Source organism: Pseudophryne corroboree, chromosome 5 (genome assembly GCF_028390025.1).
Source record: "Pseudophryne corroboree isolate aPseCor3 chromosome 5, aPseCor3.hap2, whole genome shotgun sequence".
NCBI classification, from domain to species: domain Eukaryota; kingdom Metazoa; phylum Chordata; class Amphibia; order Anura; family Myobatrachidae; genus Pseudophryne; species Pseudophryne corroboree.
Window position 1 is genome coordinate 338,670,065 of NC_086448.1, and position 25,945 is coordinate 338,696,009.

The following is a 25,945-nucleotide window of genomic DNA, read 5'->3' on the forward strand; positions in this document are numbered from 1 at the left end:
CAAAAATGGACAAAATTGGAGTCCGCTTTCTGTAACTATTACACAGAGCAAGCTCAATAATCAGTGGCAGATTTATTGATTGGTTATAAGCCCTCATTTTATGAAAGCCAATTTAATAGAATAATAAAAAGCTGCTATCACATTTTTTTAATTTTAATTATGTATACATATTTACTAAGTAGGACAGCTTACAGGGGCAGTATGTGCACATCCTACCCATTTACACTCCATTCAAGATGGTATATGGTACAGTACAGTGGAAATATTTTGCAGTTACTGGTACTTTTTGGACTGATGTTACCAAATCATGCATCCAAGTGTCGCCCCTAGGCACGTGCCTCACATCCTAATGGGAAGTTCGCCACTGTCAATAATGTGATCAGCTAGGTCTAATCAGTTTAAAAGGTCCACAGATGGGGATAATTATTTCAAATATGATATGAAGATAGCTGGAAAACATGCTCTGTTAGGGGTCCCTGATGACTGATATTGGAAACACTGTGATAGTCAGTACATGAAACCCCAGCACATAGTCTAACAAATACTTGTTTTAGCATGTGTTCAGTTTCTTCAGAAGCATTCTAGCATATGATGTTGCAGGTATACTGTAGATATACAGTATATAGATAGATACCGTAGATAGAACGCATTGATTAATTTCTAGTTTCATTTTTGGTTATAGTACTTGGAATTTATAATATAACTTATGGGGTATAGAGAACTTCTGTGCCCTCAGCGGCTACAGTAGAGGTACACTCTGGGTATCACTCCACACCTAATAACAAAACATAAGTGAGTGAGTGGGGGAACAGTGGTGGTCTAAAGATACACCACTGTTCCCCCACTCACCCATTAAGATATCTGGCAGTGCGCGGTCGGTGGAGGCACACTCAATTTGTTCTTTAGAATTTCTAATGTATGTGCAACTCATCTTAACCAAATAAAGGTTTATGCTGCATGCATTTTATGTGTATGTTTTGGATGCATGTACATTCAAGTCTGCTTGCGAACCATGGTGACCATAATGCAGAATGGATAAGCAAAATTGGTACTCTAAAGCGCCCTACACACTGGGCGACGGCAGCAATTTGGACAATGAACGATCTGAATGATGATTGTTATCATCCAAATTATTTTGCATTGAAACCAATGATGAACAACTGCAGGGACGCGCATCGTTCATCGTTGGTGCCTACACACTACATGATATAAACGATATATCTTTAATTTCTGAGCAATATCGTTCATATCGCCCATCACCATTGCCCAGTGTGTAGGGCAATTAAGATTGTATCGCCTCTGCAAGATGGCTTGTTCCATAGCAAGATTAATATGTGCAAAATTCTGTAACCACTTTATTATTATTATTATCCTTTATTTATATGGCGCCACAAGGGATCTGCAGCGCAAATTACACAGTACATAATCAAGTGAGCAAACAAGAAAACAGCACTTACAGATCAAGACCATATAGGACAGGTATGGAAAACCAGGAGTTAGCTGCCATCAAAGGTAGTATGGAGTATAAGATAGTGTAAGTAAGAAAAGGAAAGGCACATGAGGAAAGAAGGCCCTGCTCCTGTGAACTTACTTTCCATCTGTATTACATATTAGCATGCTTCTGCAGCTGAAGCATTGAATTTTCAGAGATATTGTCATACATTTATGTATGATTAACCATAATTTTCTGGACCTGTAAAGGGGGAGTACACAAGGGAAGATGTGTGCTGAGCGATCTATCAGAGACCACTCAGCAATCATCTCTCCCCCTGCTCAGAACACAGCGCGATGTGTGCTGAGCGAGAAGGGGGACAGGGGGAACACTCATTTCACCCAGTGGTGAAATGAGCAATCTACCAGATTTTGCATTCGTGCATGCCAAATCTAGAGTCGACGATAGCGACACACGGGGCCGCGCATCGCTGTTGCCGGCATACCTACACACGGAGCGATGTGTTCTTAATTTTTAGTCAGATTGCTTAGAAATTAAGTGAACATCGCTCCATGTGTACCCCCTTAAGTCCTAATATTTTTGCCCTGGATAGGCAAATGTTCTAAAAAGTTACACTCACTATACAGATAGATATGATAATTGGCAGTGCACTATTCTTTCTAAACAAGATCTACCATTCACTCTTCAGTACTCTGCTATAGATTATCCGAACTGTCCATAATTTAATGGTCAGTCTATATTTAATGAAGTGGAGAGATCATTAGTCCAATAATTCTCCTGTACTAGCTAGTATAATTGATTAGCTCCTGTACAGATGGTGCCTCCCTCATCGTTGCAGTTTCTCCACCTAAACAGAGGATTAGTCATGCCTAAGCGATAGCTCAGGTTGTTCAGTTGTTGCACGGACAGGCGCATTGAGGCATGACTACATGCACAGCATGCAATACACATCTTCACCACTGGGTGGCTATTGTTCCACTAATCCAGTACTGTAGAGCGAATAGTGACAGATTGATCTACAAGCTCTGGCAAATGGTCAGTGATGACTGCAATGTTACTGTATACTGTACACACAGACCAATGGTCAGACGGAGAGAGTCAATAAAAAAAAAAGAAACCAATAATTCAATCAATAAAATTAGTGTATACAGATGCAAGTGAATGTGTTAAAGCAATGGTCCATTTACGGGTTATGTGAACATCCAAGTCCCGTAGACTACAATAAATAAATAATAGTGTATACAGATGTAAATGAACTTGTTAAAGCAATGGTCCATTGATGTTAGGCATACAGTGCTGTATGTGAGCGTCCAAGTCTTGTAGCCAATACAGCAAAACCCATGGGATGGGATCACTGCTTACATTTACACATGAGCTTGTGTTTCTATGACCAGGTGTCGTGGCCAAGTGGTGAAGTGTCCCGCACCCCATGCTTAGAGGCCCAGGTTCGATTCCCAAAGTGCGAATGTCTTTGTTTTTTTTCTTCTTGACACTTTATTCATTTTTTGATAACATTCATGTATTTAAACACCTTACATTTAATAGAATTATGCACACAGGAAAAGACCTGTTTCCATAACTAACTGACGGGGCATCTGACATGCAAATCTGTAGCACAGTACTGTATTGTTTAATGTACATTCACTCTGGCCCTCTCTAGTCCTTTCCCCTAACCAAAGCAACTGTAGTATTAGCCCTTCATTTACATACTGTGTTGGCCTCTTTGTCTGAAAAGATCAGTCTCCCAGGGGAGGGGAAAGGGTGAGTGGGGAGGTGTTGAGTTCAGAGACACTGTCGAAAATATTCATTCTCTGTCAGGACCCAAAGACCCCCCCAATAAATCAATAAATAAAAATAATGTATACGTACGCAAACAAACGTGTTAAAGCAATGGTCCATTGACGTTAGATTTATGTAAGCTATTAAATTAAATTAAATTAAAATGGGCTTAAAGCTTAATATCTTCGGTTCTAGGGATCCAATCAGCTCAGAACAGGATTGGTATGGAAGGGGGGATGATTAGCTACCAGAGGATACCGACCCCAAGTTTCTATGACCCCCCATAAGGCTAACAGCAAGCATCGGAACTCATGGTGGGTCTGAATTAACGGGCCCATCATAGTCAATGGGAAAATGGGTCCACTTTGCGCCTCAATATCTCTAGTTCTGGGTGTCTCAGTGACACGAGACCAGTATCATACAAAAGAGGAGATTCTTGGCTTTCAGAGCAAACCAGCCACCAGTTGTGACACTGCAAAGGGAAACAGCAAGCATCTTTATGTCGGGTCCCCTCCAATTGTCGATCAGCTTGCACTGGGTGCGAGGATTCTGGCTAGATAGAAAATACTGTACAGAGATGCTAAGCACAGTGTTTTGGCATCCAGGAACTTAGGGAGGAGCTTTTATCTCTCCCCATTATTTTTATAAAGATAACACTTGCCACAGTAGCCTTTAGATTAAAGTACGTTACAAGCTGTTCGTGCTACTTAGTACTCAAATAGTACGTGCTGTTCGTGCTACTTAGTAATGAAATGGGGCCACAATGATATGATCATGCTGTCACGCCCATGCACCACCAACCTATGCTGTACCACACCCCCTACATGCCTCTCCACACTCCCATCCACCCTCCAATGTGCCAGGGGCAGGCGTTGCTAGTAAGGAACGGTGATTATGTCTTATATCCCTGACTGCATCTAGAAAATAATTTAGTTTACCTAATAAATAAGTCCTACATCTAAACTATGTATCCCACTTATACTCTGTGACTAAACTTACAATCTAATAGGTAGTTGAATTAATACAATCTGTTTTATTACCATTTCCTTCTATATCAGAGGTACCTTTCATTGTTGGCTGTTTAATAAATCACTTTGCAGATTTATGTTTATATACAAATAATTTTAGTTCCTATACCCATTTCCATACAGTGACACAGGACTGAAGATAATGAAATTGCAAGTGCCAAATATAATGATTGCTCTTTAATTTCTTATAGTTGACTTTTGAAGAATGTTACTAAATGTTTGTTTTCCCACCAATCAGTATTATTATTCTTACACAGTATTATGCATCTTTTAACAACTATTTTTTCCTTGCAGATTAAATTAATCAAATAAAAAAGATTATTTGTGTATCCCTAGGTCCATAATCTATATGTTATGACTGTGTCCAATTTCTGACTGTCTCCCAAAGTGTACATTACTGTAGATCATAAGTGTCTAATGAGAATCATAGGCATTCCACCCTGTACTTAGCCAGCACCTCTCCCCTCCTTCCTAGGTTTAGTGGAAGTATTTCACATTATAAATAGATTTAGATAATCTAGACTAATATATTGTAGTCTAGCCCATTTGAGAAGGCCAATGAAAAAAAAGTCCATAGGTTGGTGTATTCCGATATAGAACATAATATAGCTACTACAGTATGTGCATTGGTTTAAGACCACATAACAACTTTATAACAGGCACCTGTTTTATCATGGCATCTGATATATAGCTAACTGTAATAATATTATTTGTTCCTTCATGAGGATTCTCTTGCCAGGGCAATAATTAAGACATAGACAAAGGAAATTTGCCACAAAATTCCCAGCTGTTAAACTATGTACAAGCACAAACCGGGATCAGACATGTTTCAACAATCAGTATCTTAATACAGGTTGAGTATCCCTTATCCAAAATGCTTGGGACCAGAGGTATTTTGGATATTGGATTTTTCCGTATTTTGGAATAATTGCATACCATAATGAGATACCATGGTGATGGGACCTAAATATAAGCACAGAATGCATTTATGTTTCATATACACCTTATACACACAGCCTGAAGGTCATTTTAGCCAATATTTTTTATAACTTTGTACATTAAACAAAGTGTGTGTACATTCACACAATTTATTTATGTTTCATATACACCTTATACACACAGCCTGAAGGTCATTTAATACAATATTTTTAATAACTTTGTGTATTAAACAAAGTTTGTGTACATTGAGCCATCAAAAAACAAAGGTTTCACTATCTCACTCTCACTCAAAAAAGTCCGTATTTCGGAATATTCCGTATTTCGGAATATTTGGATATGGGATACTCAACCTGTATAAGCAAATGAACCTGATCCATGGACCGTGGTAGGTGGTGTGACTTACACCACCTGACAAACCTTTATAGAGATTCCCTAAGGCAAACTCAAGCAGGACAGAAACTTTATATGGAGCAGAAGGAGTTCTTGGTCCCTTGCATTGCTATCATACATTGGCACAAGCCCTAAGCAATTCCTTTAGTCACCAGAGTCTCATACTGGCTTATAAGGAAAGCACCAGATGTCAACCCTGAGGAGAATGAGCAACAGAGCTAATCTCCTGGGGAGGACACCAGCAGCCCAAAGAAAAGTCAGATGTTGCTGTGGAATTAGCTGCTGCTGTGCGCTAACTAGTTTAGCAGAATTAGTAATAACTAAGGGTCATTCTGATTCGGACAAAGAATGTGAGAAAATGAGCTAGCTACATGCATAAGTATGTAACAGACCAGACATACGGTAAGCTGTTACGCTTTCAGTAAATAGAGATTTTGAAACAAAGCCAACAAACAGCATGTAAGATCATACTTCTGGATTTAGGTCACAACAAAATCTGGGGTGCCTCACAATTTAATTCCAGAATAGCAGCATTCCACCAGAAGATATGGATTTGGTTCACTCTTGCAGCCCCATGCTTGCTTAGACAATATTATGGGAAAATACCATGACACCCAAAAGGAGTTAGTCCCCTTTGCTACTAAAGAGGTATAGTGAATTGCATTTGTAACATAAATGCTTTTTTCACTTCATTTGTAGAATAACCTGGGTCTGTGTGCAAGATGGCCATACTTGTAGATAGCCAAACTTGACAGATACAGTGGTCAGATTGTTGACTTTCCTGATGCAGCCTGCCAAGTTCACAGCCTAGTGCCTTCTTGCAGTTCAATAATTCTCAATGTAGCTTTCATAGCACACAAGGTAGTTGTCACTATACTGGCTATCAGGTACTCCGCACAAGATTGCAAACAGAAAAGCTGGTGTAGACCTGAGATAGCTGTGAGTCATAATCATAAAAAAGAGAGCAAGTAATTAGTAATTCCAATTTGGAACTAAATGGGTATCCACTGGCATGAGTGTTATGCATGGTATAAAGACAAAGCTCAACATATTAGTATGGCAGTCTCTATGAAGTGAAGGTTTAAACTGCAAATTTGGAGTTGGCTCCCACTGTGAATTTGTGGGGCATGAGTTCCTACAGCAACATAGTAGTGAATCCAGTCTTCATCGTCAGATTGGGAAAAAAAGCATTCCTGGAGGTTTGAGAGAGTTCAGGAAATTAACTGGGTAGTCAACTGAGTTTTCAGCATTCTTTGTGCTTACCAATGACTGCTATAGCCTCTCCTTGGGAAATATTATAACAGGTACTCCTCATGTCTGCAGCATTGTCTTTCTTTGGACTTACAATAGCTCATTTGCCATTACCAGTTCTACTGGAATACATTGTTGCAAACACTGGTGATCAACTCTTCCAGGGTGTGAACTATATGGCCCACTGAATCATTTATTTTATTCAATGTCTGTTTTGAGCAATTTTCTATTTTAGATACAGATTGGTGATTTTGTATACTCTCCAGTGGAACTGTAACTTTTATGTTTGTAATGTTACTATATTACATCTCATGTTACCATTTTCCCCCACGTAGCAGAAGTTTGATTCATGAGTTCACTTCTTTGGCTCTTGCTATTCTCTATTTTTGTGGTGGAATTACTAATGGTACCACTGTGAACCCTCCAAGTAGTATCTACCCATCAGCATTGATTCCACTCAGATGTTGATGACACAAGCCTGCATATTGTAATTTTATCCTGAACTGTCCCTTTTTACAGACTGAGCAGTGCAGCCTCCTACAAGCTGTGTTGCTGCACTTCCCAAAGATACTTATCAAGACATACAGCAGGATGTAATGGAGTCCAAGTTCGCTGGATCAATCGTATTTTTTAAAGGGGCAATCACTTACAAGGCATGGTTTTGCCTTGTGTTTGTCTCTTTAAAAAAAAATCCGAGATCAGCTAGCATTCCGTACCTCCGGCAATCTTGGACTCCAATACATCCCGCCAATAGGCTTGGTTCATCCTTTCTTGTGTTTTAGGCCAGCTGATATTTTTGTCAGATGCAGCTGAAAATGTCTCATTACCCATATCGTTTGGGAATAGAACATGTTTATTAAATGAGGTCACATGGATGAAATGTGTAACATGCACTCATTAATGTGGGTATCATTGTTTGGTGTTAATGCTTTCGGCTGCTGGTTCAACTTAGACACATCAAGGTAGACATTGGAGAATGTCTTATAATTACATGCTTACACTGGTTTCCAAAAATAAATTTGATTTTAGTACATATGGTTCAAGGGTAACCTTACTCATTATAATGGCATCAAATGTTGATATTATATGTGTGTGTAGGATGCATGGTTGATAATGAAGCAAATCTGTTTTGGCTCTAGAGTGAATGTTTCATACTTGAAACTAGGTTCCCCTGAAGGCGTTTGGGAAATCATATTGTAACCCCTTCTCACCTCCCTAGGGGTAACTGATATATATGAGCCTCCACCCAAGCCTTAAAAATGTCTTCTCTTGTTGTGCTAGTTCCCCTTGTTTCTCTGCACTTGACTTATTGACTTCCTCTAGTGAAGCTTCTGAATTTGTCAAGATTTTAGCATCTAAATTTGCAACAGCTTGAGTTTGAGGCTGAGAAGCTCTATCTCTCCATCTGAATTGAGGTCAGTAATATAAGGGTGCAGAAGGTTGAGACTGAACAGGATTCTGGGGAAAAGATTCTTTATCATCCGCGTCCCTCTTTCTCCTTTCTGTGTGCATACTTCCTCCCACAATCTCTCGTCTTTGTGGTTGATGACACGAGCTGGGTCCCCTTCTGTTTGGAGCAAATCAACTCCCTTTCACTGGTACACCCAGGGCCGGCCATAGGCATAGGCAAACTAGGCAATTGCCTAGGGCATTTGATATACCTAGGGGCATCAGCAGCTTCTGCTGATTAAAATGATATGCAGCATGCCTATATTCTGTGTGTAGCATTTCTTATGCAGATACAGCGACAGTTTCACACAGAATATAGGCATGCTGCATATCATTTTAATAAGCAGAAGCTGCTTGTGCATCCTAGCCACATAGCAATGCAAATAAGATGCATTTTCACAGTGTTAGTGGCAGTGTGAGTGCTGTGTGCATGTGAGTGGGTTGGTTGTGCAGTAGTGTTCGGAATATTTGTAATGAGCATTGTGTGTGTCATGTAAAAAAATGCATTATAATGTGCAACATATGTGTAAGGGATACTATATGTGTCATTATGTGTAGAAGGGCATTAATAATGTGCAACATATGTGTAACAGGGTACTACTGTTTGTGTGTCATTATGTGTATAGGGGCACTAATAATGTGCAGCAAATGTGTAGGGGGTACTATGTGTGTCATTATGTGTATAAGGGCATTAATAATGTGTGGCATATGTGTAAGGGACATTATGTGTAAAAGGGCATTAATAAATGTTGTCATAATGTGGATGGCGCATTATGTTTATAAGGACATTATTAATGTCTCTCATGTGTAAGGGGCATTACTGTGTGGAATTATGTGTATAAATACATTACTAATGTGTGGCATTATGTGCATAAGGTGCTCTACTATGTGGCGTTGCGTATAGAAAGGGCACTACTGTGTCATCTAATGTGAATAAAGAGCAATAGGGTGTGGTGTAATGTGAATAAGGAGAAATTCAGTGTGACGTAATGTGAATAAGGGGCTCTACTGTGAGGAGTAACGTTTATAAGGTAAAGTGATACTACTTTGGGATGTAATATGAATTATGGACACTATCTCATGATCAAATGTGAATAAAGTTGCAGTACTGTGTGGCATAATTGGAATTGGGGTTACTATTGTGTGGCCATGCCCCTTGCCAGCAAAAACACACCCCTTTTTGGGCTGTGCACCAAATGGGGGTAATTCCAAGTTGATCGCAGCAGCATATTTTTTAGCAGTTGGGCAAAACCATGTGCACTGCAGGGGGGGCAGATATAACATTTGCAGAGAGAGTTAGATTTGGGTGGGTTATTTTGTTTCTGTGCAGGGTAAATACTGGCTGCTTTATTTTTACACTGCAATTTAGATTGCAGATTGAACTCACAACACCCAAATCTATCTCTCTCTGCACATGTTATATCTGCCCCCCCTGCAGTACACATGGTTTTGCCCAACTGCTAAAAAATTTCCTGCTGCGATCAACTTGGAATTACACCCAATGTGCGAACAGTTCCTATTTATAATATAGGGGGTACAAACACCAAAATAAGGACTGCTATGGGTGAGGGGTGATGGTGCTGGGAAATAGGTGCAAGGTCAGAGGCGGAACCAGCGGTGGTGCTAGGGGGCACCAGCCAAAATCTTGCCTAGGGCATCATATTGGTTAGGGCCGGCTCTGGGTACACCTCCAGGGCCAGTCACATTGACTGCTTGTGCTCCTTTTGCTCCATCCACCACATTAAACTCTGTATTTTCTCCCTCTTCAACACTCAGCAGAAGTTTGAAGGGGTTGTTTCTTGTGATAGCAGTTCAGTGGACAAAAACATCCCTTTGTTTGTCATGTCTTTTAATGAATCCATAGCCTCTTTTAACATTAAACCATTTAACAGTGCCAGATAGTTTAGGGGCAATATAATTGATATTTCCCACATCAACACTAGCTTCTGCTGCTTTTCCTTGCAGAGTATCAATCAGGTCTTCAGTCTGTAAAGCATTATCCTTACTCGCATCAGGACTGGGTTTTATAGAGTAGGCAAGGATGTTGTTCTCAGATTACAAAGCATTAGATGTTCTTTCATTTTGGACAGACTAATCTGATCCTGCTGTTTGGATGCTTCTGCAGCTAATAAGAGTTTAGACAGCTCATTTATTTGAGATTCGAGTGATGCAGCTGTAACAACCTGGAGCTCAACCCACTTAAAACCGTTGAGATGGTAGTAGACTTTAGGAAGAAACCAGCTGAAACACCCCCACTAATCATAGCTGACAGTGCGGTGCTGCTAGTGGACTCCTTCAAGTTCCTGGGGACTACGATCTCTAGAGACCTCAAGTGGGGACCAAATGCAAATGCTACCATCGGAAGGGCACAGCAGAGGCTGTTCTTCTTAGGGCAACTTAAGAAGTTTAACATCCCACAGAATCTCCTTCTCCTCTTTTACTCCGCAATTGTAGAATCTGTCCTGTGCTCCACTGTTATCGACTGGTATAGCTTCACCAGCGAGAGAGATAAACCCAGGCTCCAAAGAGTGGTAAGGTCCGCTGAGAAGATCATCGGAGTTGACCTCCCGCCTGTTCATGACCTGTGCCAATGATCCGCTGCACCCAGGCTATGGCGATCTCAACCTGCTTTCCCATCCGGGAAAAGATATAGGGCCATTCCCACCAGAACCAATAGAAGCCTCAAAAGCTTCTTTCCGCAAGCAGTCCACCTGCTGAACTCCTGACAAATCGCTGGACGGACTGACTATCCAGTCACTCTACTCCGATCTTCTGATTGGAAAGAACACTGTGTACTTTTACTTAATCTGTATTCTGCATTTATTCGCCCCTCTTGTCTACGTGTTCCCCCCTGGCTGCTGCACTGTAAACCGAAAACAAATTCCTAGCATACGCAAGTGTACCTGGCCAATAAAGCTGATTCTGATGAATCCTTTCGTCCTGTAGAATAGACCTTTGGGTGTTCTGGTCAATCTCTGGCAATTTTTCTCTACCCCACTGAAGCAAGTTTTCAAATTTTCTGGTTACCACAGCAAGCTTTTCTTGCAATTCCTGGTTCTGTTTCTCTAACTGGATAATTAAAATTGGTTCTTCCACAGTTTTATTTTGTAACTCAGTCCCACTATACCTGTATTTCCTTTTCCTCGACACTTCTTCCTGTAGAAGAGCTGTAAGCCATCGGATATGATGAAGACATCTATCGGCTATGTATTTCATTATGTCCACCATAGCTCTAGCCTTACGAGGCCTATTCCTTAACAGATCCTCATTCTCTCTCTGCTCAGTGAATATTTGTTCCATAATCTTTATCCTTTTTTGTTCCTTTGCCAGTATATCCCTCTCAGCGATCTTAACTTCCAGTTTATGCCAGTCCTCTTTTCTCCTTGGTAGCTCAAAAGCATCTTGGCTGGATATTTCAGTATTCACACTGGAGCCATTGCATTTATCCTTTTCATCTTTCTTCTTTTTGTCAATACTATTCTCTTTTTGTTTCACCACAACATCGGTTGCAGCCTCTAGTTCTCCCATTATCTTCTATTTCTGTTTAATGATATTTCCATCTTCCAGTAATACAATAGGACATGTGGATGTCACTGTTTCTTCACTTACACTACCTTCACTGTCATGTTCATGAGGTTTAACTATTACTTTCTTCTTCTTTGTCTTTCTCCTTCTCCTTCCCGTCACTACTGTGTTATCTCTAGACATGGACTCATCTTTAATTTCTTGTACTGCTAATATTAAATCTTCCTTTGGACCTGACATGTCCACTTTTTCTAAGTATATCCTCCTCATGTCCATTTGATTCTCCTTGTGGGCTCCAGCTCCCCCAACTACTACGAGAAGGGCATTAAGGCCAGCTTCTTCTTTGTTCCCTTGGGATTCTGTGTCAGAACTTGGAAAATGTAAACAACCCCCAGAAAATGTCTCTTCTGTTCTTGTTTCCTCCCCCAGGGTAGTTTTTCCTTCTCCAATATTACTACCATCAGGTCACAGAATCTGTAGATTTCGCCCTGGAATACTCTTCAAAGCGATGAAATCAGGTAATAAAACCTGCTCCAAATGGTTATTATTAGTGATAAGAACAGCAAAAGTGTCCCCATAGTGTCCCTTCCACTGATCTACTATATAGGGATTACTTATTCCATATAGCTGTGCTATCTTTTTCAATACATTTTCATCACTTATGGCAGAGAAATTTCCCCCTAATCCGAAACTACACCGGACATCAACACCTTTATCTCTACACCAGCAATAAATGCCCTCTCCAGTTACAGTTTCCATTGTCAAACAGGAGATAACTATACTTCGTATCTCAGCTGGTGTCTCCAAATGTAACGCCTTCTCACCTCCCTAGGGGTAACTAATATATATGTGCCTCCACCCAAGCCTTAAAAATGTCTGTAGTCTATTGGAGTGTACTTGGGAACATTCCCTAGTAGTATATTTTATTACCTATTACTTTGTCAGTAAGTACACCCATAAATTGACATTAATTTATTTCCACAAACGTGTACACCTTTGAAAAGAAACACATTTATTGCTCTGTGTCACTTCTTCTGGCTGCAACATAAAAGGTTATAATTGGCATGTACAAGCTATTAGCATACAAGGCTTAACACAAACGTTATAATATAATTACTGATATCAAACCAAATACCAACTTTTTGCTAGTCTGTATTAGAGATGAGCGGGTTCGGTTCCTCTGAATCCGAACCCGCCCGAACTTCAGGTTTTTTACACGGGTCCGAGCAGGCTCGGATCTTCCCGCCTTGCTCGGCTAACCCGAGCGCGCCCGAACGTCATCATCACGCTGTCGGATTCTCGCGAGGCTCGGATTCTATCGCGAGACTCGGATTCTATATAAGGAGCCGCGCGTCGCCGCCATTTTCACACGTGCATTGAGAGTCATAGGGAGAGGACGTGGCTGGCGTCCTCTCCGTTTAGAGAAGAGAGAGACACAGTATTTTGGGGAGCATTATTAGGAGGAGTACTACAATACTGTATACTACTATACTACTTGCTGAAGTGATATTTATAGATTAGATAGTGTGACTGTAAGTGTATTATCTGACTTGTGGGGGAGACACTGACAGTGGGGAGCAGTTAGAGTCTGAGAGCAGGACTCAGGAGTACATATAACGTACAGTGCACACTTTTGCTGCCAGAGTCAGTGCCACACTGCCATTGTTGTGACCACACTGACCACCAGTATAATAATATATTTTGTGATTGTCTGCTTAGGCCTCGGAGTACTAGTTGCAAGTTGCAACGTGACCTGAAGTGACCACCAGTTTAATAATCAATCACCACCAGTTTAATATATATATATATATAATTGTATATAATATATATATATATATATATATATATATAATATTGTATACCACCTACCCGTGGTTTTTTTTTTTTTCATTCTTCTTTATACATACTACTATAGTAGCTTACTGTAGCAGTCTGCGGTGCTGTGCTGACCTGACAGTGTCCAGCAGGTCCGTCATCAGTCAGTACATAATAAATATATATAGTACCTGTCCGGCTGCAGTACTAGTGATATTATATTGATTTCATCTCATTATCAATAATTTATCATCCAGTCTAGACTCTATATTAGCAGCAGACACAGTACGTTAGTCCACGGCTGTAGCTACCTCTGTGTCGGCACTCGGCAGTCCATCCATAATTGTATACCACCTACCCGTGGTTTTTTTTTTTCTTTCTTCTTTGTACATACTACTATAGAGTATAGTAGCTTACTGTAGCAGTCTGCGGTGCTGCTGAGCTGACAGTGTCCAGCAGGTCCGTCATCAGTCATCATTACCTAATAAATATATTATCTACCTGTCCGGCTGCAGTACTAGTGATATTATATATACATACATATATATATTGATTTCATCTCATTATCAATCATCCAGTCTATATTAGCAGCAGACACAGTACGTTAGTCCACGGCTGTAGCTACCTCTGTGTCGGCACTCGGCAGTCCATCCATAATTGTATACCACCTACCCGTGGTTTTTTTTTTTTTTTTTCTTCTTTGTACATACTACTATAGAGTATAGTAGCTTACTGTAGCAGTCTGCGGTGCTGCTGAGCTGACAGTGTCCAGCAGGTCCGTCATCAGTCATCATTACCTAATAAATATATTATCTACCTGTCCGGCTGCAGTACTAGTGATATTATATATACATACATATATATATTGATTTCATCTCATTATCAATCATCCAGTCTATATTAGCAGCAGACACAGTACGTTAGTCCACGGCTGTAGCTACCTCTGTGTCGGCACTCGGCAGTCCATCCATAATTGTATACCACCTACCCGTGGTTTTTTTTTTCTTTCTTCTTTGTACATACTACTATAGTATAGTAGCTTACTGTAGCAGTCTGCGGTGCTGCTGAGCTGACAGTGTCCAGCAGGTCCGTCATCAGTCATCATTACCTAATAAATATATTATCTACCTGTCCGGCTGCAGTACTAGTGATATTATATATACATACATATATATATTGATTTCATCTCATTATCAATCATCCAGTCTATATTAGCAGCAGACACAGTACGTTAGTCCACGGCTGTAGCTACCTCTGTGTCGGCACTCGGCAGTCCATCCATAATTGTATACCACCTACCCGTGGTTTTTTTTTTTCTTTCTTCTTTGTACATACTACTATAGAGTATAGTAGCTTACTGTAGCAGTCTGCGGTGCTGCTGAGCTGACAGTGTCCAGCAGGTCCGTCATCAGTCATCATTACCTAATAAATATATTATCTACCTGTCCGGCTGCAGTACTAGTGATATTATATATACATACATATATATATTGATTTCATCTCATTATCAATCATCCAGTCTATATTAGCAGCAGACACAGTACATTAGTCCACGGCTGTAGCTACCTCTGTGTCGGCACTCAGCAGTCCATCCATAATTGTATACCACCTACCCGTGGTTTTTTTTTTTCTTTCTTCTTTGTACATACTATTATAGTATAGTAGCTTACTGTAGCAGTCTGCGGTGCTGCTGAGCTGACAGTGTCCAGCAGGTCCGTCATCAGTCATCATTACCTAATAAATATATTATCTACCTGTCCGGCTGCAGTACTAGTGATATTATATATACATACATATATATATTGATTTCATCTCATTATCAATCATCCAGTCTATATTAGCAGCAGACACAGTACGTTAGTTCACGGCTATAGCTACCTCTGTGTCGGCACTCGGCAGTCCATCCATAATTGTATACCACCTACCCGTGGTTTTTTTTTTTTTCTTTCTTCTTTGTACATACTACTATAGTATAGTAGCTTACTGTAGCAGTCTGCGGTGCTGCTGAGCTGACAGTGTCCAGCAGGTCCGTCATCAGTCACCATTACCTAATAAATATATTATCTACCTGTCCGGCTGCAGTACTAGTGATATTATATATACATACATATATATATATTGATTTCATCTCATTATCATCCAGTCTATATTAGCAGCAGACACAGTACGGTAGTCCACGGCTGTAGCTACCTCTGTGTCGGCACTCGGCAGTCCATCCATAAGTATACTAGTATCCATCCATCTCCATTGTTTACCTGAGGTGCCTTTTAGTTGTGCCTATTAAAATATGGAGAACAAAAATGTTGAGGTTCCAAAATTAGGGAAAGATCAAGATCCACTTCCACCTCGTGCTGAAGCTGCTGCCACTAGTCATGGCCGAGACGATGAAATGCCAGCAACGTCGTCTGCCAAGGCCGATGCCCAATGTCATAGTACAGAGCATGTCAAATCCAAAACACCAAATATCAGTAAAAAAAGGACTCCAAAACCTAAAATAAAATTGTCGGAGGAGAAGCGTAAACTTGCCAATATGCCATTTACCACACGGAGTGGCAAGGAACGGCTGAGGCCCTGGCCTATGTTCATGGCTAGTGGTTCAGCTTCACATGAGGATGGAAGCACTCAGCCTCTCGCTAGAAAACCGAAAAGACTCAAGCTGGCAAAAGCACCGCAAAGAACTGTGCGTTCTTCGAAATCCCAAATCCACAAGGAGAGTCCAATTGTGTCGGTTGCGATGCCTGACCTTCCCAACACTGGACGTGAAGAGCATGCGCCTTCCACCATTTGCACGCCCCCTGCAAGTGCTGGAAGGAACACCCGCAGTCCAGTTCCTGATAGTCAGATTGAAGATGTCAGTGTTGAAGTACACCAGGATGAGGAGGATATGGGTGTTGCTGGCGCTGGGGAGGAAATTGACCAGGATTCTGATGGTGAGGTGGTTTGTTTAAGTCAGGCACCCGGGGAGACACCTGTTGTCCGTGGGAGGAATATGGCCGTTGACATGCCTGGTGAAAATACAAAAAAAATCAGCTCTTCAGTGTGGAGGTATTTCAACAGAAAAGCGGACAACAGGTGTCAAGCCGTGTGTTGCCTTTGTCAAGCTGTAATAAGTAGGGGTAAGGACGTTAACCACCTCGGAACATCCTCCCTTATACGTCACCTGCAGCACATTCATAATAAGTCAGTGACAAGTTCAAAAACTTTGGGTGACAGCGGAAGCAGTCCACTGACCAGTAAATCCCTTCCTCTTGTAACCAAGCTCACGCAAACCACCCCACCAACTCCCTCAGTGTCAATTTCCTCCTTCCCCAGGAATGCCAATAGTCCTGCAGGCCATGTCACTGGCAATTCTGACGATTCCTCTCCTGCCTGGGATTCCTCCGATGCATCCTTGCGTGTAACGCCTACTGCTGCTGGCGCTGCTGTTGTTGCTGCTGGGAGTCGATGGTCATCCCAGAGGGGAAGTCGGAAGACCACTTGTACTACTTCCAGTAAGCAATTGACTGTCCAACAGTCCTTTGCGAGGAAGATGAAATATCACAGCAGTCATCCTGCTGCAAAGCGGATAACTGAGGCCTTGACAACTATGTTGGTGTTAGACGTGCGTCCGGTATCCGCCGTTAGTTCACAGGGAACTACACAATTTCTTGAGGTAGTGTGCCCCCGTTACCAAATACCATCTAGGTTCCACTTCTCTAGGCAGGCGATACCGAAAATGTACACAGACCTCAGAAAAAGACTCACCAGTGTCCTAAAAAATGCAGCTGTACCCAATGTCCACTTAACCACGGACATGTGGACAAGTGGAGCAGGGCAGGGTCAGGACTATATGACTGTGACAGCCCACTGGGTAGATGTATGGACTCCCGCCGCAAGAACAGCAGCGGCGGCACCAGTAGCAGCATCTCGCAAACGCCAACTCTTTCCTAGGCAGGCTACGCTTTGTATCACCGCTTTCCAGAATACGCACACAGCTGAAAACCTCTTACGGCAACTGAGGAAGATCATCGCGGAATGGCTTACCCCAATTGGACTCTCCTGTGGATTTGTGGCATCGGACAACGCCAGCAATATTGTGTGTGCATTAAATATGGGCAAATTCCAGCACGTCCCATGTTTTGCACATACCTTGAATTTGGTGGTGCAGAATTTTTTTAAAAACGACAGGGGCGTGCAAGAGATGCTGTCGGTGGCCAGAAGAATTGCGGGACACTTTCGGCGTACAGGCACCACGTACAGAAGACTGGAGCACCACCAAAAACTACTGAACCTGCCCTGCCATCATCTGAAGCAAGAAGTGGTAACGAGGTGGAATTCAACCCTCTATATGCTTCAGAGGTTGGAGGAGCAGCAAAAGGCCATTCAAGCCTATACAATTGAGCACGATATAGGAGGTGGAATGAACCTGTCTCAAGCGCAGTGGAGAATGATTTCAACGTTGTGCAAGGTTCTGATGCCCTTTGAACTTGCCACACGTGAAGTCAGTTCAGACACTGCCAGCCTGAGTCAGGTCATTCCCCTCATCAGGCTTTTGCAGAAGAAGCTGGAGACATTGAAGGAGGAGCTAACACGGAGCGATTCCGCTAGGCATGTGGGACTTGTGGATGGAGCCCTTAATTCGCTTAACAAGGATTCACGGGTGGTCAATCTGTTGAAATCAGAGCACTACATTTTGGCCACCGTGCTCGATCCTAGATTTAAAGCCTACCTTGGATCTCTCTTTCCGCCAGACACAAGTCTGCTGGGGTTGAAAGACCTGCTGGTGAGAAAATTGTCAAGTCAAGCGGAACGCGACCTGTCAACATCTCCTCCTTCACATTCTCCCGCAACTGGGGGTGCGAGGAAAAGGCTCAGAATTCCGAGCCCACCCGCTGGCGGTGATGCAGGGCAGTCTGGAGCGACTGCTGATGCTGACATCTGGTCCGGACTGAAGGACCTGACAACGATTACGGACATGTCGTCTACTGTCACTGCATATGATTCTCTCACCATTGAAAGAATGGTGGAGGATTATATGAGTGACCACATCCAAGTAGGCACGTCACACAGTCCGTACTTATACTGGCAGGAAAAAGAGGCAATTTGGAGGCCCTTGCACAAACTGGCTTTATTCTACCTAAGTTGCCCTCCCACAAGTGTGTACTCCGAAAGAGTGTTTAGTGCCGCCGCTCACCTTGTCAGCAATCGGCGTACGAGGTTACATCCAGAAAATGTGGAGAAGATGATGTTCATTAAAATGAATTATAATCAATTCCTCCGTGGAGACAGTGACCAGCAGCAATTGCCTCCACAAAGTACACAGGGAGCTGAGATGGTGGATTCCAGTGGGGACGAATTGATAATCTGTGAGGAGGGGGATGTACACGGTGATATATCGGAGGATGATGATGAGGTGGACATCTTGCCTCTGTAGAGCCAGTTTGTGCAAGGAGAGATTAATTGCTTCTTTTTTGGTGGGGGTCCAAACCAACCCGTCATTTCAGTCACAGTCGTGTGGCAGACCCTGTCACTGAAATGATGGGTTGGTTAAAGTGTGCATGTCCTGTTTATACAACATAAGGGTGGGTGGGAGGGCCCAAGGACAATTTCATCTTGCACCTCTTTTTTCTTTAATTTTTCTTTGCGTCATGTGCTGTTTGGGGAGGGTTTTTTGGAAGGGACATCCTGCGTGACACTGCAGTGCCACTCCTAGATGGGCCCGGTGTTTGTGTCGGCCACTAGGGTCGCTTATCTTACTCACACAGCTACCTCATTGCGCCTCTTTTTTTCTTTGCGTCATGTGCTGTTTGGGGAGGGTTTTTTGGAAGGGACATCCTGCGTGACACTGCAGTGCCACTCCTAGATGGGCCCGGTGTTTGTGTCGGCCACTAGGGTCGCTTATCTTACTCACACAGCTACCTCATTGCGCCTCTTTTTTTCTTTGCGTCATGTGCTGTTTGGGGAGGGTTTTTTGGAAGGGACATCCTGCGTGACACTGCAGTGACACTCCTAGATGGGCCCGGTGTTTGTGTCGGCCACTAGGGTCGCTTATCTTACTCACACAGCTACCTCATTGCGCCTCTTTTTTTCTTTGCGTCATGTGCTGTTTGGGGAGGGTTTTTTGGAAGGGACATCCTGCGTGACACTCCTAGATGGGCCCGGTGTTTGTGTCGGCCACTAGGGTCGCTTATCTTACTCACACAGCTACCTCATTGCGCCTCTTTTTTTCTTTGCGTCATGTGCTGTTTGGGGAGGGTTTTTTGGAAGGGACATCCTGCGTGACACTGCAGTGACACTCCTAGATGGGCCCGGTGTTTGTGTCGGCCACTAGGGTCGCTTATCTTACTCACACAGCTACCTCATTGCGCCTCTTTTTTTCTTTGCGTCATGTGCTGTTTGGGGAGGGTTTTTTGGAAGGGACATCCTGCGTGACACTGCAGTGACACTCCTAGATGGGCCCGGTGTTTGTGTCGGCCACTAGGGTCGCTTATCTTACTCACACAGCTACCTCATTGCGCCTCTTTTTTTCTTTGCGTCATGTGCTGTTTGGGGAGGGTTTTTTGGAAGGGACATCCTGCGTGACACTGCAGTGCCACTCCTAGATGGGCCCGGTGTTTGTGTCGGCCACTAGGGTCGCTTATCTTACTCACACAGCTACCTCATTGCGCCTCTTTTTTTCTTTGCGTCATGTGCTGTTTGGGGAGGGTTTTTTGGAAGGGCCATCCTGCGTGACACTGCAGTGACACTCCTAGATGGGCCCGGTGTTTGTGTCGGCCACTAGGGTCGCTTAGCTTAGTCATCCAGCGACCTAGGTGCAAATTTTAGGACTAAAAATAATATTGTGAGGTATTCAGAATAGACTGAAAATGAGTGTAAATTATGGTTTTTGAGGTTAATAATACTTTGGGATCAAAATGACCCCCAAATTCTATGATTTAAGCTGTTTTTTAGGGTTTTTTGAAAAAAACACCCGAATCCAAAACACACCCGAATCCGACAAAAAAAATTCGGTGAGGTTTTGCCAAAACGCGGTCGAACCCAAAACACGGCCGCGGAACCGAACCCAAAACCAAAACACAAAACCCGAAAAATTTCCGGCGCTCATCTCTAGTCTGTATGCATGGCCATGCTACGGTGGTGCACTTAAACCAATCCTGTAATTAGTTTCAAGTTTTCTCTTGTTTATGTGAGGTGGTTGTATTCAGGATCCAAGTTACAGTAGTTATATGGTTAACTTCTAGAAAGGTGGTATATATGCATATATACATATACTGTATATCGTAGTATATGGAGTAAAAGTCTGCTTTAGATCCAAATGTGTTCCTTAGTTTTAATCTCTAGAGTTATAAGGAGATTTAGTTCATGCTTGTAGTACTAGATCTTAGTTTATTCGTTCTGCAAGGCTGTTTGGGAATCCAATAGTACTGTATACTGTATCTGGACAGCAAATGTGTAAACCCACCTGCTGCATGGGTGTGTTACTCTAACCAGCTGTGTACCTGAGGTAAAGATGTGTGAGAGGTTGTCACTCTGCCATAGCTGCTTATTAGGGTTTGTAAGTGATTGCCACACTTTGCTCTGCTCTCTCTATCTTTGTGAAAATGAAAACTCAAGACAGCTTCCCTATTGAGGGATGGAGGAATACATTTTTTTTCAGTGAAACGTATATCCCTGAGGTAGTAAAGTAGAGACTCTCTCCAGCTACTTAGACTGTCAGTGTTATTTTTTTTCCCAGTCCTTCTAATATATGAGTACAATAGGTGACCGCTACCTCTCGCTCCCTTATGTGCTGCACTGAATGTACTTAGGCTGCCTTGGGCTTTAGCAGTAAGTCTATGTGTATGTGACAGGACTCTCAGTTGTCAAGACAGTGTTCTCACCACTCCTGGATTAGTTTAGTCTGTCAGGCAGGACGTCACACAGAAAAGCCACATCCTTTGCCCTTAGTCGCTTCCCCTTCATTGCGTGAGAGACTGCCTCCCTGTCACTCCTTTCAGTGGTACTGGGTCCTTCACTCTCGCAGTACAGCATATGAGGCACACAGCTGTGCTCCAGATCAGCAGGTCTGACTCCTCACATTCCGAGTTGATCGCTCGCACTCTGCTTTTAGCAGCAGTGCAAACGCTAAGCCGCCGCCCTCTGGGAGTGTATCTTAGTTTAGCAGAAGTGCAAACGAAAAGGTTAGCAGTTCTGCAACTGAAAAATTTCATGCAGTTTCAGAGTGGCTCAAGACTTACTCCTAGCTTGCGATGATTGCAGTCTGTTTAGTTCCTGGTTTGACGTCATAAACACGCTCTGCGTTCGGCCAGCCACTCCCCCGTTTCTCCAGCCACTCCTGCGTTTTTACCTGGCATGCCTGCGTTTTTTAGCACACTCCCGGAAAACGCTGAGTTGCCGCCCAGAAACACCCACTTCCTGTCAATCAAACAACGAACACTCCAGCGACTGAAAAGTATCGCTTGAGCTTGTGTTAAACTACAACGTTTTGTGTGAAAGTACTTAGCGCATGCGCGCTGCGTACCATGCGCATGCGCAGAATTGCCATTTCTCTGACGTCCTAGTGGATGCTGGGTACTCCGTAAGGACCATGGGGAATAGACGGAATCCGCAGGAAACTGGGCACTTCTTTAAAGAAAAGATTAGGTACTACATCTGGTGTGCACTGGCTCCTCCCTCTATGCCCCTCCTCCAGACCTCAGTTAGAATCTGTGCCCGGCGAGAGCTGGATGCACTCTAGGGGCTCTCCTGAGCTTCCTAGAAAGAAAAGTATTTGTTAGGTTTTTTATTTTCAGTGAGATCTGCTGGCAACAGACTCACTGCTACGTGGGACTTAGGGGAGAGAAGCAAACCTACCTGCTTGCAGCTAGCTTGTGCTTCTAGGCTACTGGACACCATTAGCTCCAGAGGGATCGAACACAGGGCCCGACCTCGATCGTCCGTTCCCGGAGCCGCGCCGCCGTCCCCCTTGCAGAGCCAGAAGACGGAAAAAAAACGGAGGAAATCGGCGGCTGAAGACTTCGGTCTTCAATAAGGTAGGGCACAGCACTGCAGCTGTGCGCCATTGCTCCCACAGCACACCACACGCTCCGGTCACTGGTGGGTGCAGGGCGCTGGGGGGGAAGGGGGCGCCCTGGGCTGCAATTAATATACCTTTTGGCAATAAAAGGCACATAATACAGTGTTTAACACTGTATATGTGCAGAAACCCCCGCCATTAACGATATAAAAAGCGGGAGAAGCCCGCCGTTGAAGGGGCGGGGCTATCTCCCTCAGCACAGCCAGCGCCATTTTCTCTTCACAGCTCCGCTGGAAGGACGCTCCCCAGGCTCTCCCCTGCAATATACACTACAGAAAGGGTAAAAAAGAGAGGGGGGGCACATAAATTTAGGCGCAAATTGTGATATAAGCAGCTATAGGGGGAAAATTCACTTTGTGTATAGTGTCTATCCCTCAGTTATATAGCGCTCTGGTGTGTGCTGGCATACTCTCTCTCTGTCTCCCCAAAGGACTTTGTGGGGTCCTGTCCTCAGTCAGAGCATTCCCTGTGTGTGTGTGTGCGGTGTGTCGGTACGGCTGTGTCGACATGTTTGATGAGGATGCTTACGTGGAGGCGGAGCAGGTGCCGATAAGTGTGATGTCGCCCCCTGCGGGGCCGACACCTGAGTGGATGGATATGTGGAAGGTATTAACCGACAGTGTCAACTCCTTGCATAAAAGGTTCGATGACGCAGCTTTGGAACAGCCGGCATCTCTGCCCGCGCCTGCCCAGGCATCTCAGAGGCCGTCAGGGGCTCAAAAACGCCCGCTACCTCAGATGGCAGACACAGATGTCGACACGGAGTCTGACTCTAGTGTCGACGAGGATGAGACAAATATACAATCCACTAGGGCCATCCGATGCATGATTACGGCAATGAAAAATGTGTTGCACATTTCTGACATTAACCCGGTTACCACAAAAAAGGGTATTATCTTTGGGGAGAAAAAGCAGCCAGTGACTTTTCCCCCATCTGATGAGTTAAATGAATTGTGTGAAGAAGCGTGGGGTTCCCCAGATAAGAAACTAGTAATTTCTAAGCGGTTACTAATGGCGTACCCTTTCCCGCCAACGGATAGTTTACGCTGGGAGACATCCCCTAAGGTGGACAAGGCGCTCACACGCTTATCAAAAAAGGTGGCACTGCCGTCTCAGGATACGGCCGCCTTAAAGGAGCCTGCAGATAGAAAGCAGGAGGCTATCCTGAAGTCTGTGTATACACACTCAGGTACTATACTGAGACCTGCTATTGCTTCAGCATGGATGTGTAGTGCTGCAGCAGGGTGGTCTGATTCCCTGTCTGATAACATTGATTCCCTTGACAGGGACACTATATTGCTAACCATAGAGCATATTAAAGACGTAGTCTTATATATGAGAGATGCACAGAGGGACATTTGCCGGCTGGCATCTAGAATTAATGCGATGTCCATTTCTGCCAGGAGAGTATTACGGACTCGGCAGTGGACAGGTGATGCTGATTCTAAAAGGCACATGGAAATTTTACCTTATAAGGGTGAGGAATTGTTTGGGGACGGTCTTTCGGACCTCGTATCCACAGCAACAGCTGGGAAGTCGACTTTTTTACCTCAGGTTCCCTCACAGCCTAAGAAAGCACCGTATTATCAAGTACAGTCCTTTCGGCCTCAAAAAGGCAAGTGGGTTAGAGGCGCGTCCTTTCTGCCCAGAGGCAGGGGTAGAGGGAAAAAGCTGCACCATACAGCCAGTTCCCAAGAACAAAAATCCTTCCCTGCTTCCACTAAGTCCACCGCATGATGCTGGGGCTCCACATGTGGAGCCAGGTGCGGTGGGGGCCCGTCTCCGGAACTTCAGCGACCAGTGGGTTCGCTCACAGGTGGATCTCTGGGTTCTACAAGTGGTATCTCAGGGATACAAGCTGGAATTCGAGACGTCTCCCCCTCGCCGTTACCTCAAATCAGCCTTGCCAGCTACTCCCCAGGACAGGGAGGTAGTACTAGCGGCAATTCACAAGCTGTACCTCCAGCAGGTGATAATCAAAGTTCCCCTCCTTCAACAGGGATGTGGTTAATATTCCACAATGTTTGTGGTACCGAAACCTGACGGTTCGGTGAGACCCATTCTAAATTTGAAATCCTTGAACACTTATATAAGGAAGTTCAAGTTGAAAATGGAATCGCTCAGGGCGGTTATTGCAAGCCTGGAAGAGGGGGATTACATGGTATCACTGGACATCAAGGATGCTTACCTACATGTCCCCATTTACCCACCTCACCAGGTGTACCTCCGTTTTGTGGTACAGGACTGCCATTACCAATTCCAGACGTTGCCGTTTGGTCTGTCCACGGCACCGAGGGTATTTACCAAAGTAATGGCCGAAATGATGATACTCCTTCGAAAGAAGGGAGTTATAATTATCCCGTACTTGGACGATCTCCTTATAAAGGCGAGGTCCAGGGAGCAGTTGTTGGTCGGAGTAGCACTATCTCAGGAAGTGCTACAACAGCACGGCTGGATTCTGAATATCCCGAAGTCGCAGCTGGTTCCTACGACGCGTCTGCTGTTCCTGGGTATGATTCTGGACACAGAACAGAAGAAGGTGTTTCTCCCGGAGGAGAAGGCCAAGGAGTTGTCATCTCTGGTCAGAGACCTCCTAAAACCAAAACAGGTGTCGGTGCATCACTGCACGCGAGTCCTGGTAAAGATGGTAGCTTCTTACGAGGCAATTCCATTTGGCAGGTTCCATGCACGGATCTTTCAGTGGGATCTGTTAGACAAGTGGTCCGGATCGCATCTTCAGATGCATCGGCTGATCACCCTGTCCCCGAGGGCCAGGGTGTCTCTGCTGTGGTGGCTGCAGAGTGCTCATCTACTCGAGGGCCGCAGATTCGGCATACAGGACTGGGTCCTGGTGACCACGGATGCAAGCCTCCGAGGTTGGGGGGCAGTCACTCAGGGAAGAAACTTCCAAGGACAATGGTCGAGTCAGGAAGCTTCCCTACACATAAACATTCTGGAACTAAGGGCCATTTACAATGCCCTAAGTCAGGCAAGACCCCTGCTTCAAAACCAGCCGGTGCTGATTCAGTCAGACAACATCACGGCGGTCGCCCATGTAAACCGACAGGGCGGCACAAGAAGCAGGATGGCGATGGCAGAAGCCACAAGGATTCTCCGATGGGCGGAAAAATCATGTGATAGCACTGTCAGCAGTGTTCATTCCGGGAGTGGACAACTGGGAAGCAGACTTCCTCAGCAGGCACGACCTCCACCCGGGAGAGTGGGGACTTCATCCAGAAGTCTTCCAGCTGATTGTAAATC

At 43.9% G+C, this 25,945-nt stretch overlaps 1 protein-coding gene across 6 annotated transcripts in view; it reads left to right on the forward strand.

Moving 5' to 3' along the window:
* Nucleotides 1-25,945, forward strand: part of PDE1C (phosphodiesterase 1C) — a 1,445,089-nt gene that overhangs the window by 1,355,482 nt on the left and 63,662 nt on the right. Inside the window, exon 18 of one of the 6 annotated variants that reach the window (XM_063922564.1) lies at nucleotides 1,396-1,479. The exons of the other annotated variants lie outside the window; for them this stretch is intronic. Within the exon in view, the coding sequence (XP_063778634.1) occupies nucleotides 1,396-1,479 (84 nt within the window). The remainder of the gene's footprint in view (nucleotides 1-1,395; nucleotides 1,480-25,945) is intronic. 6 annotated transcript variants of the gene reach the window in all.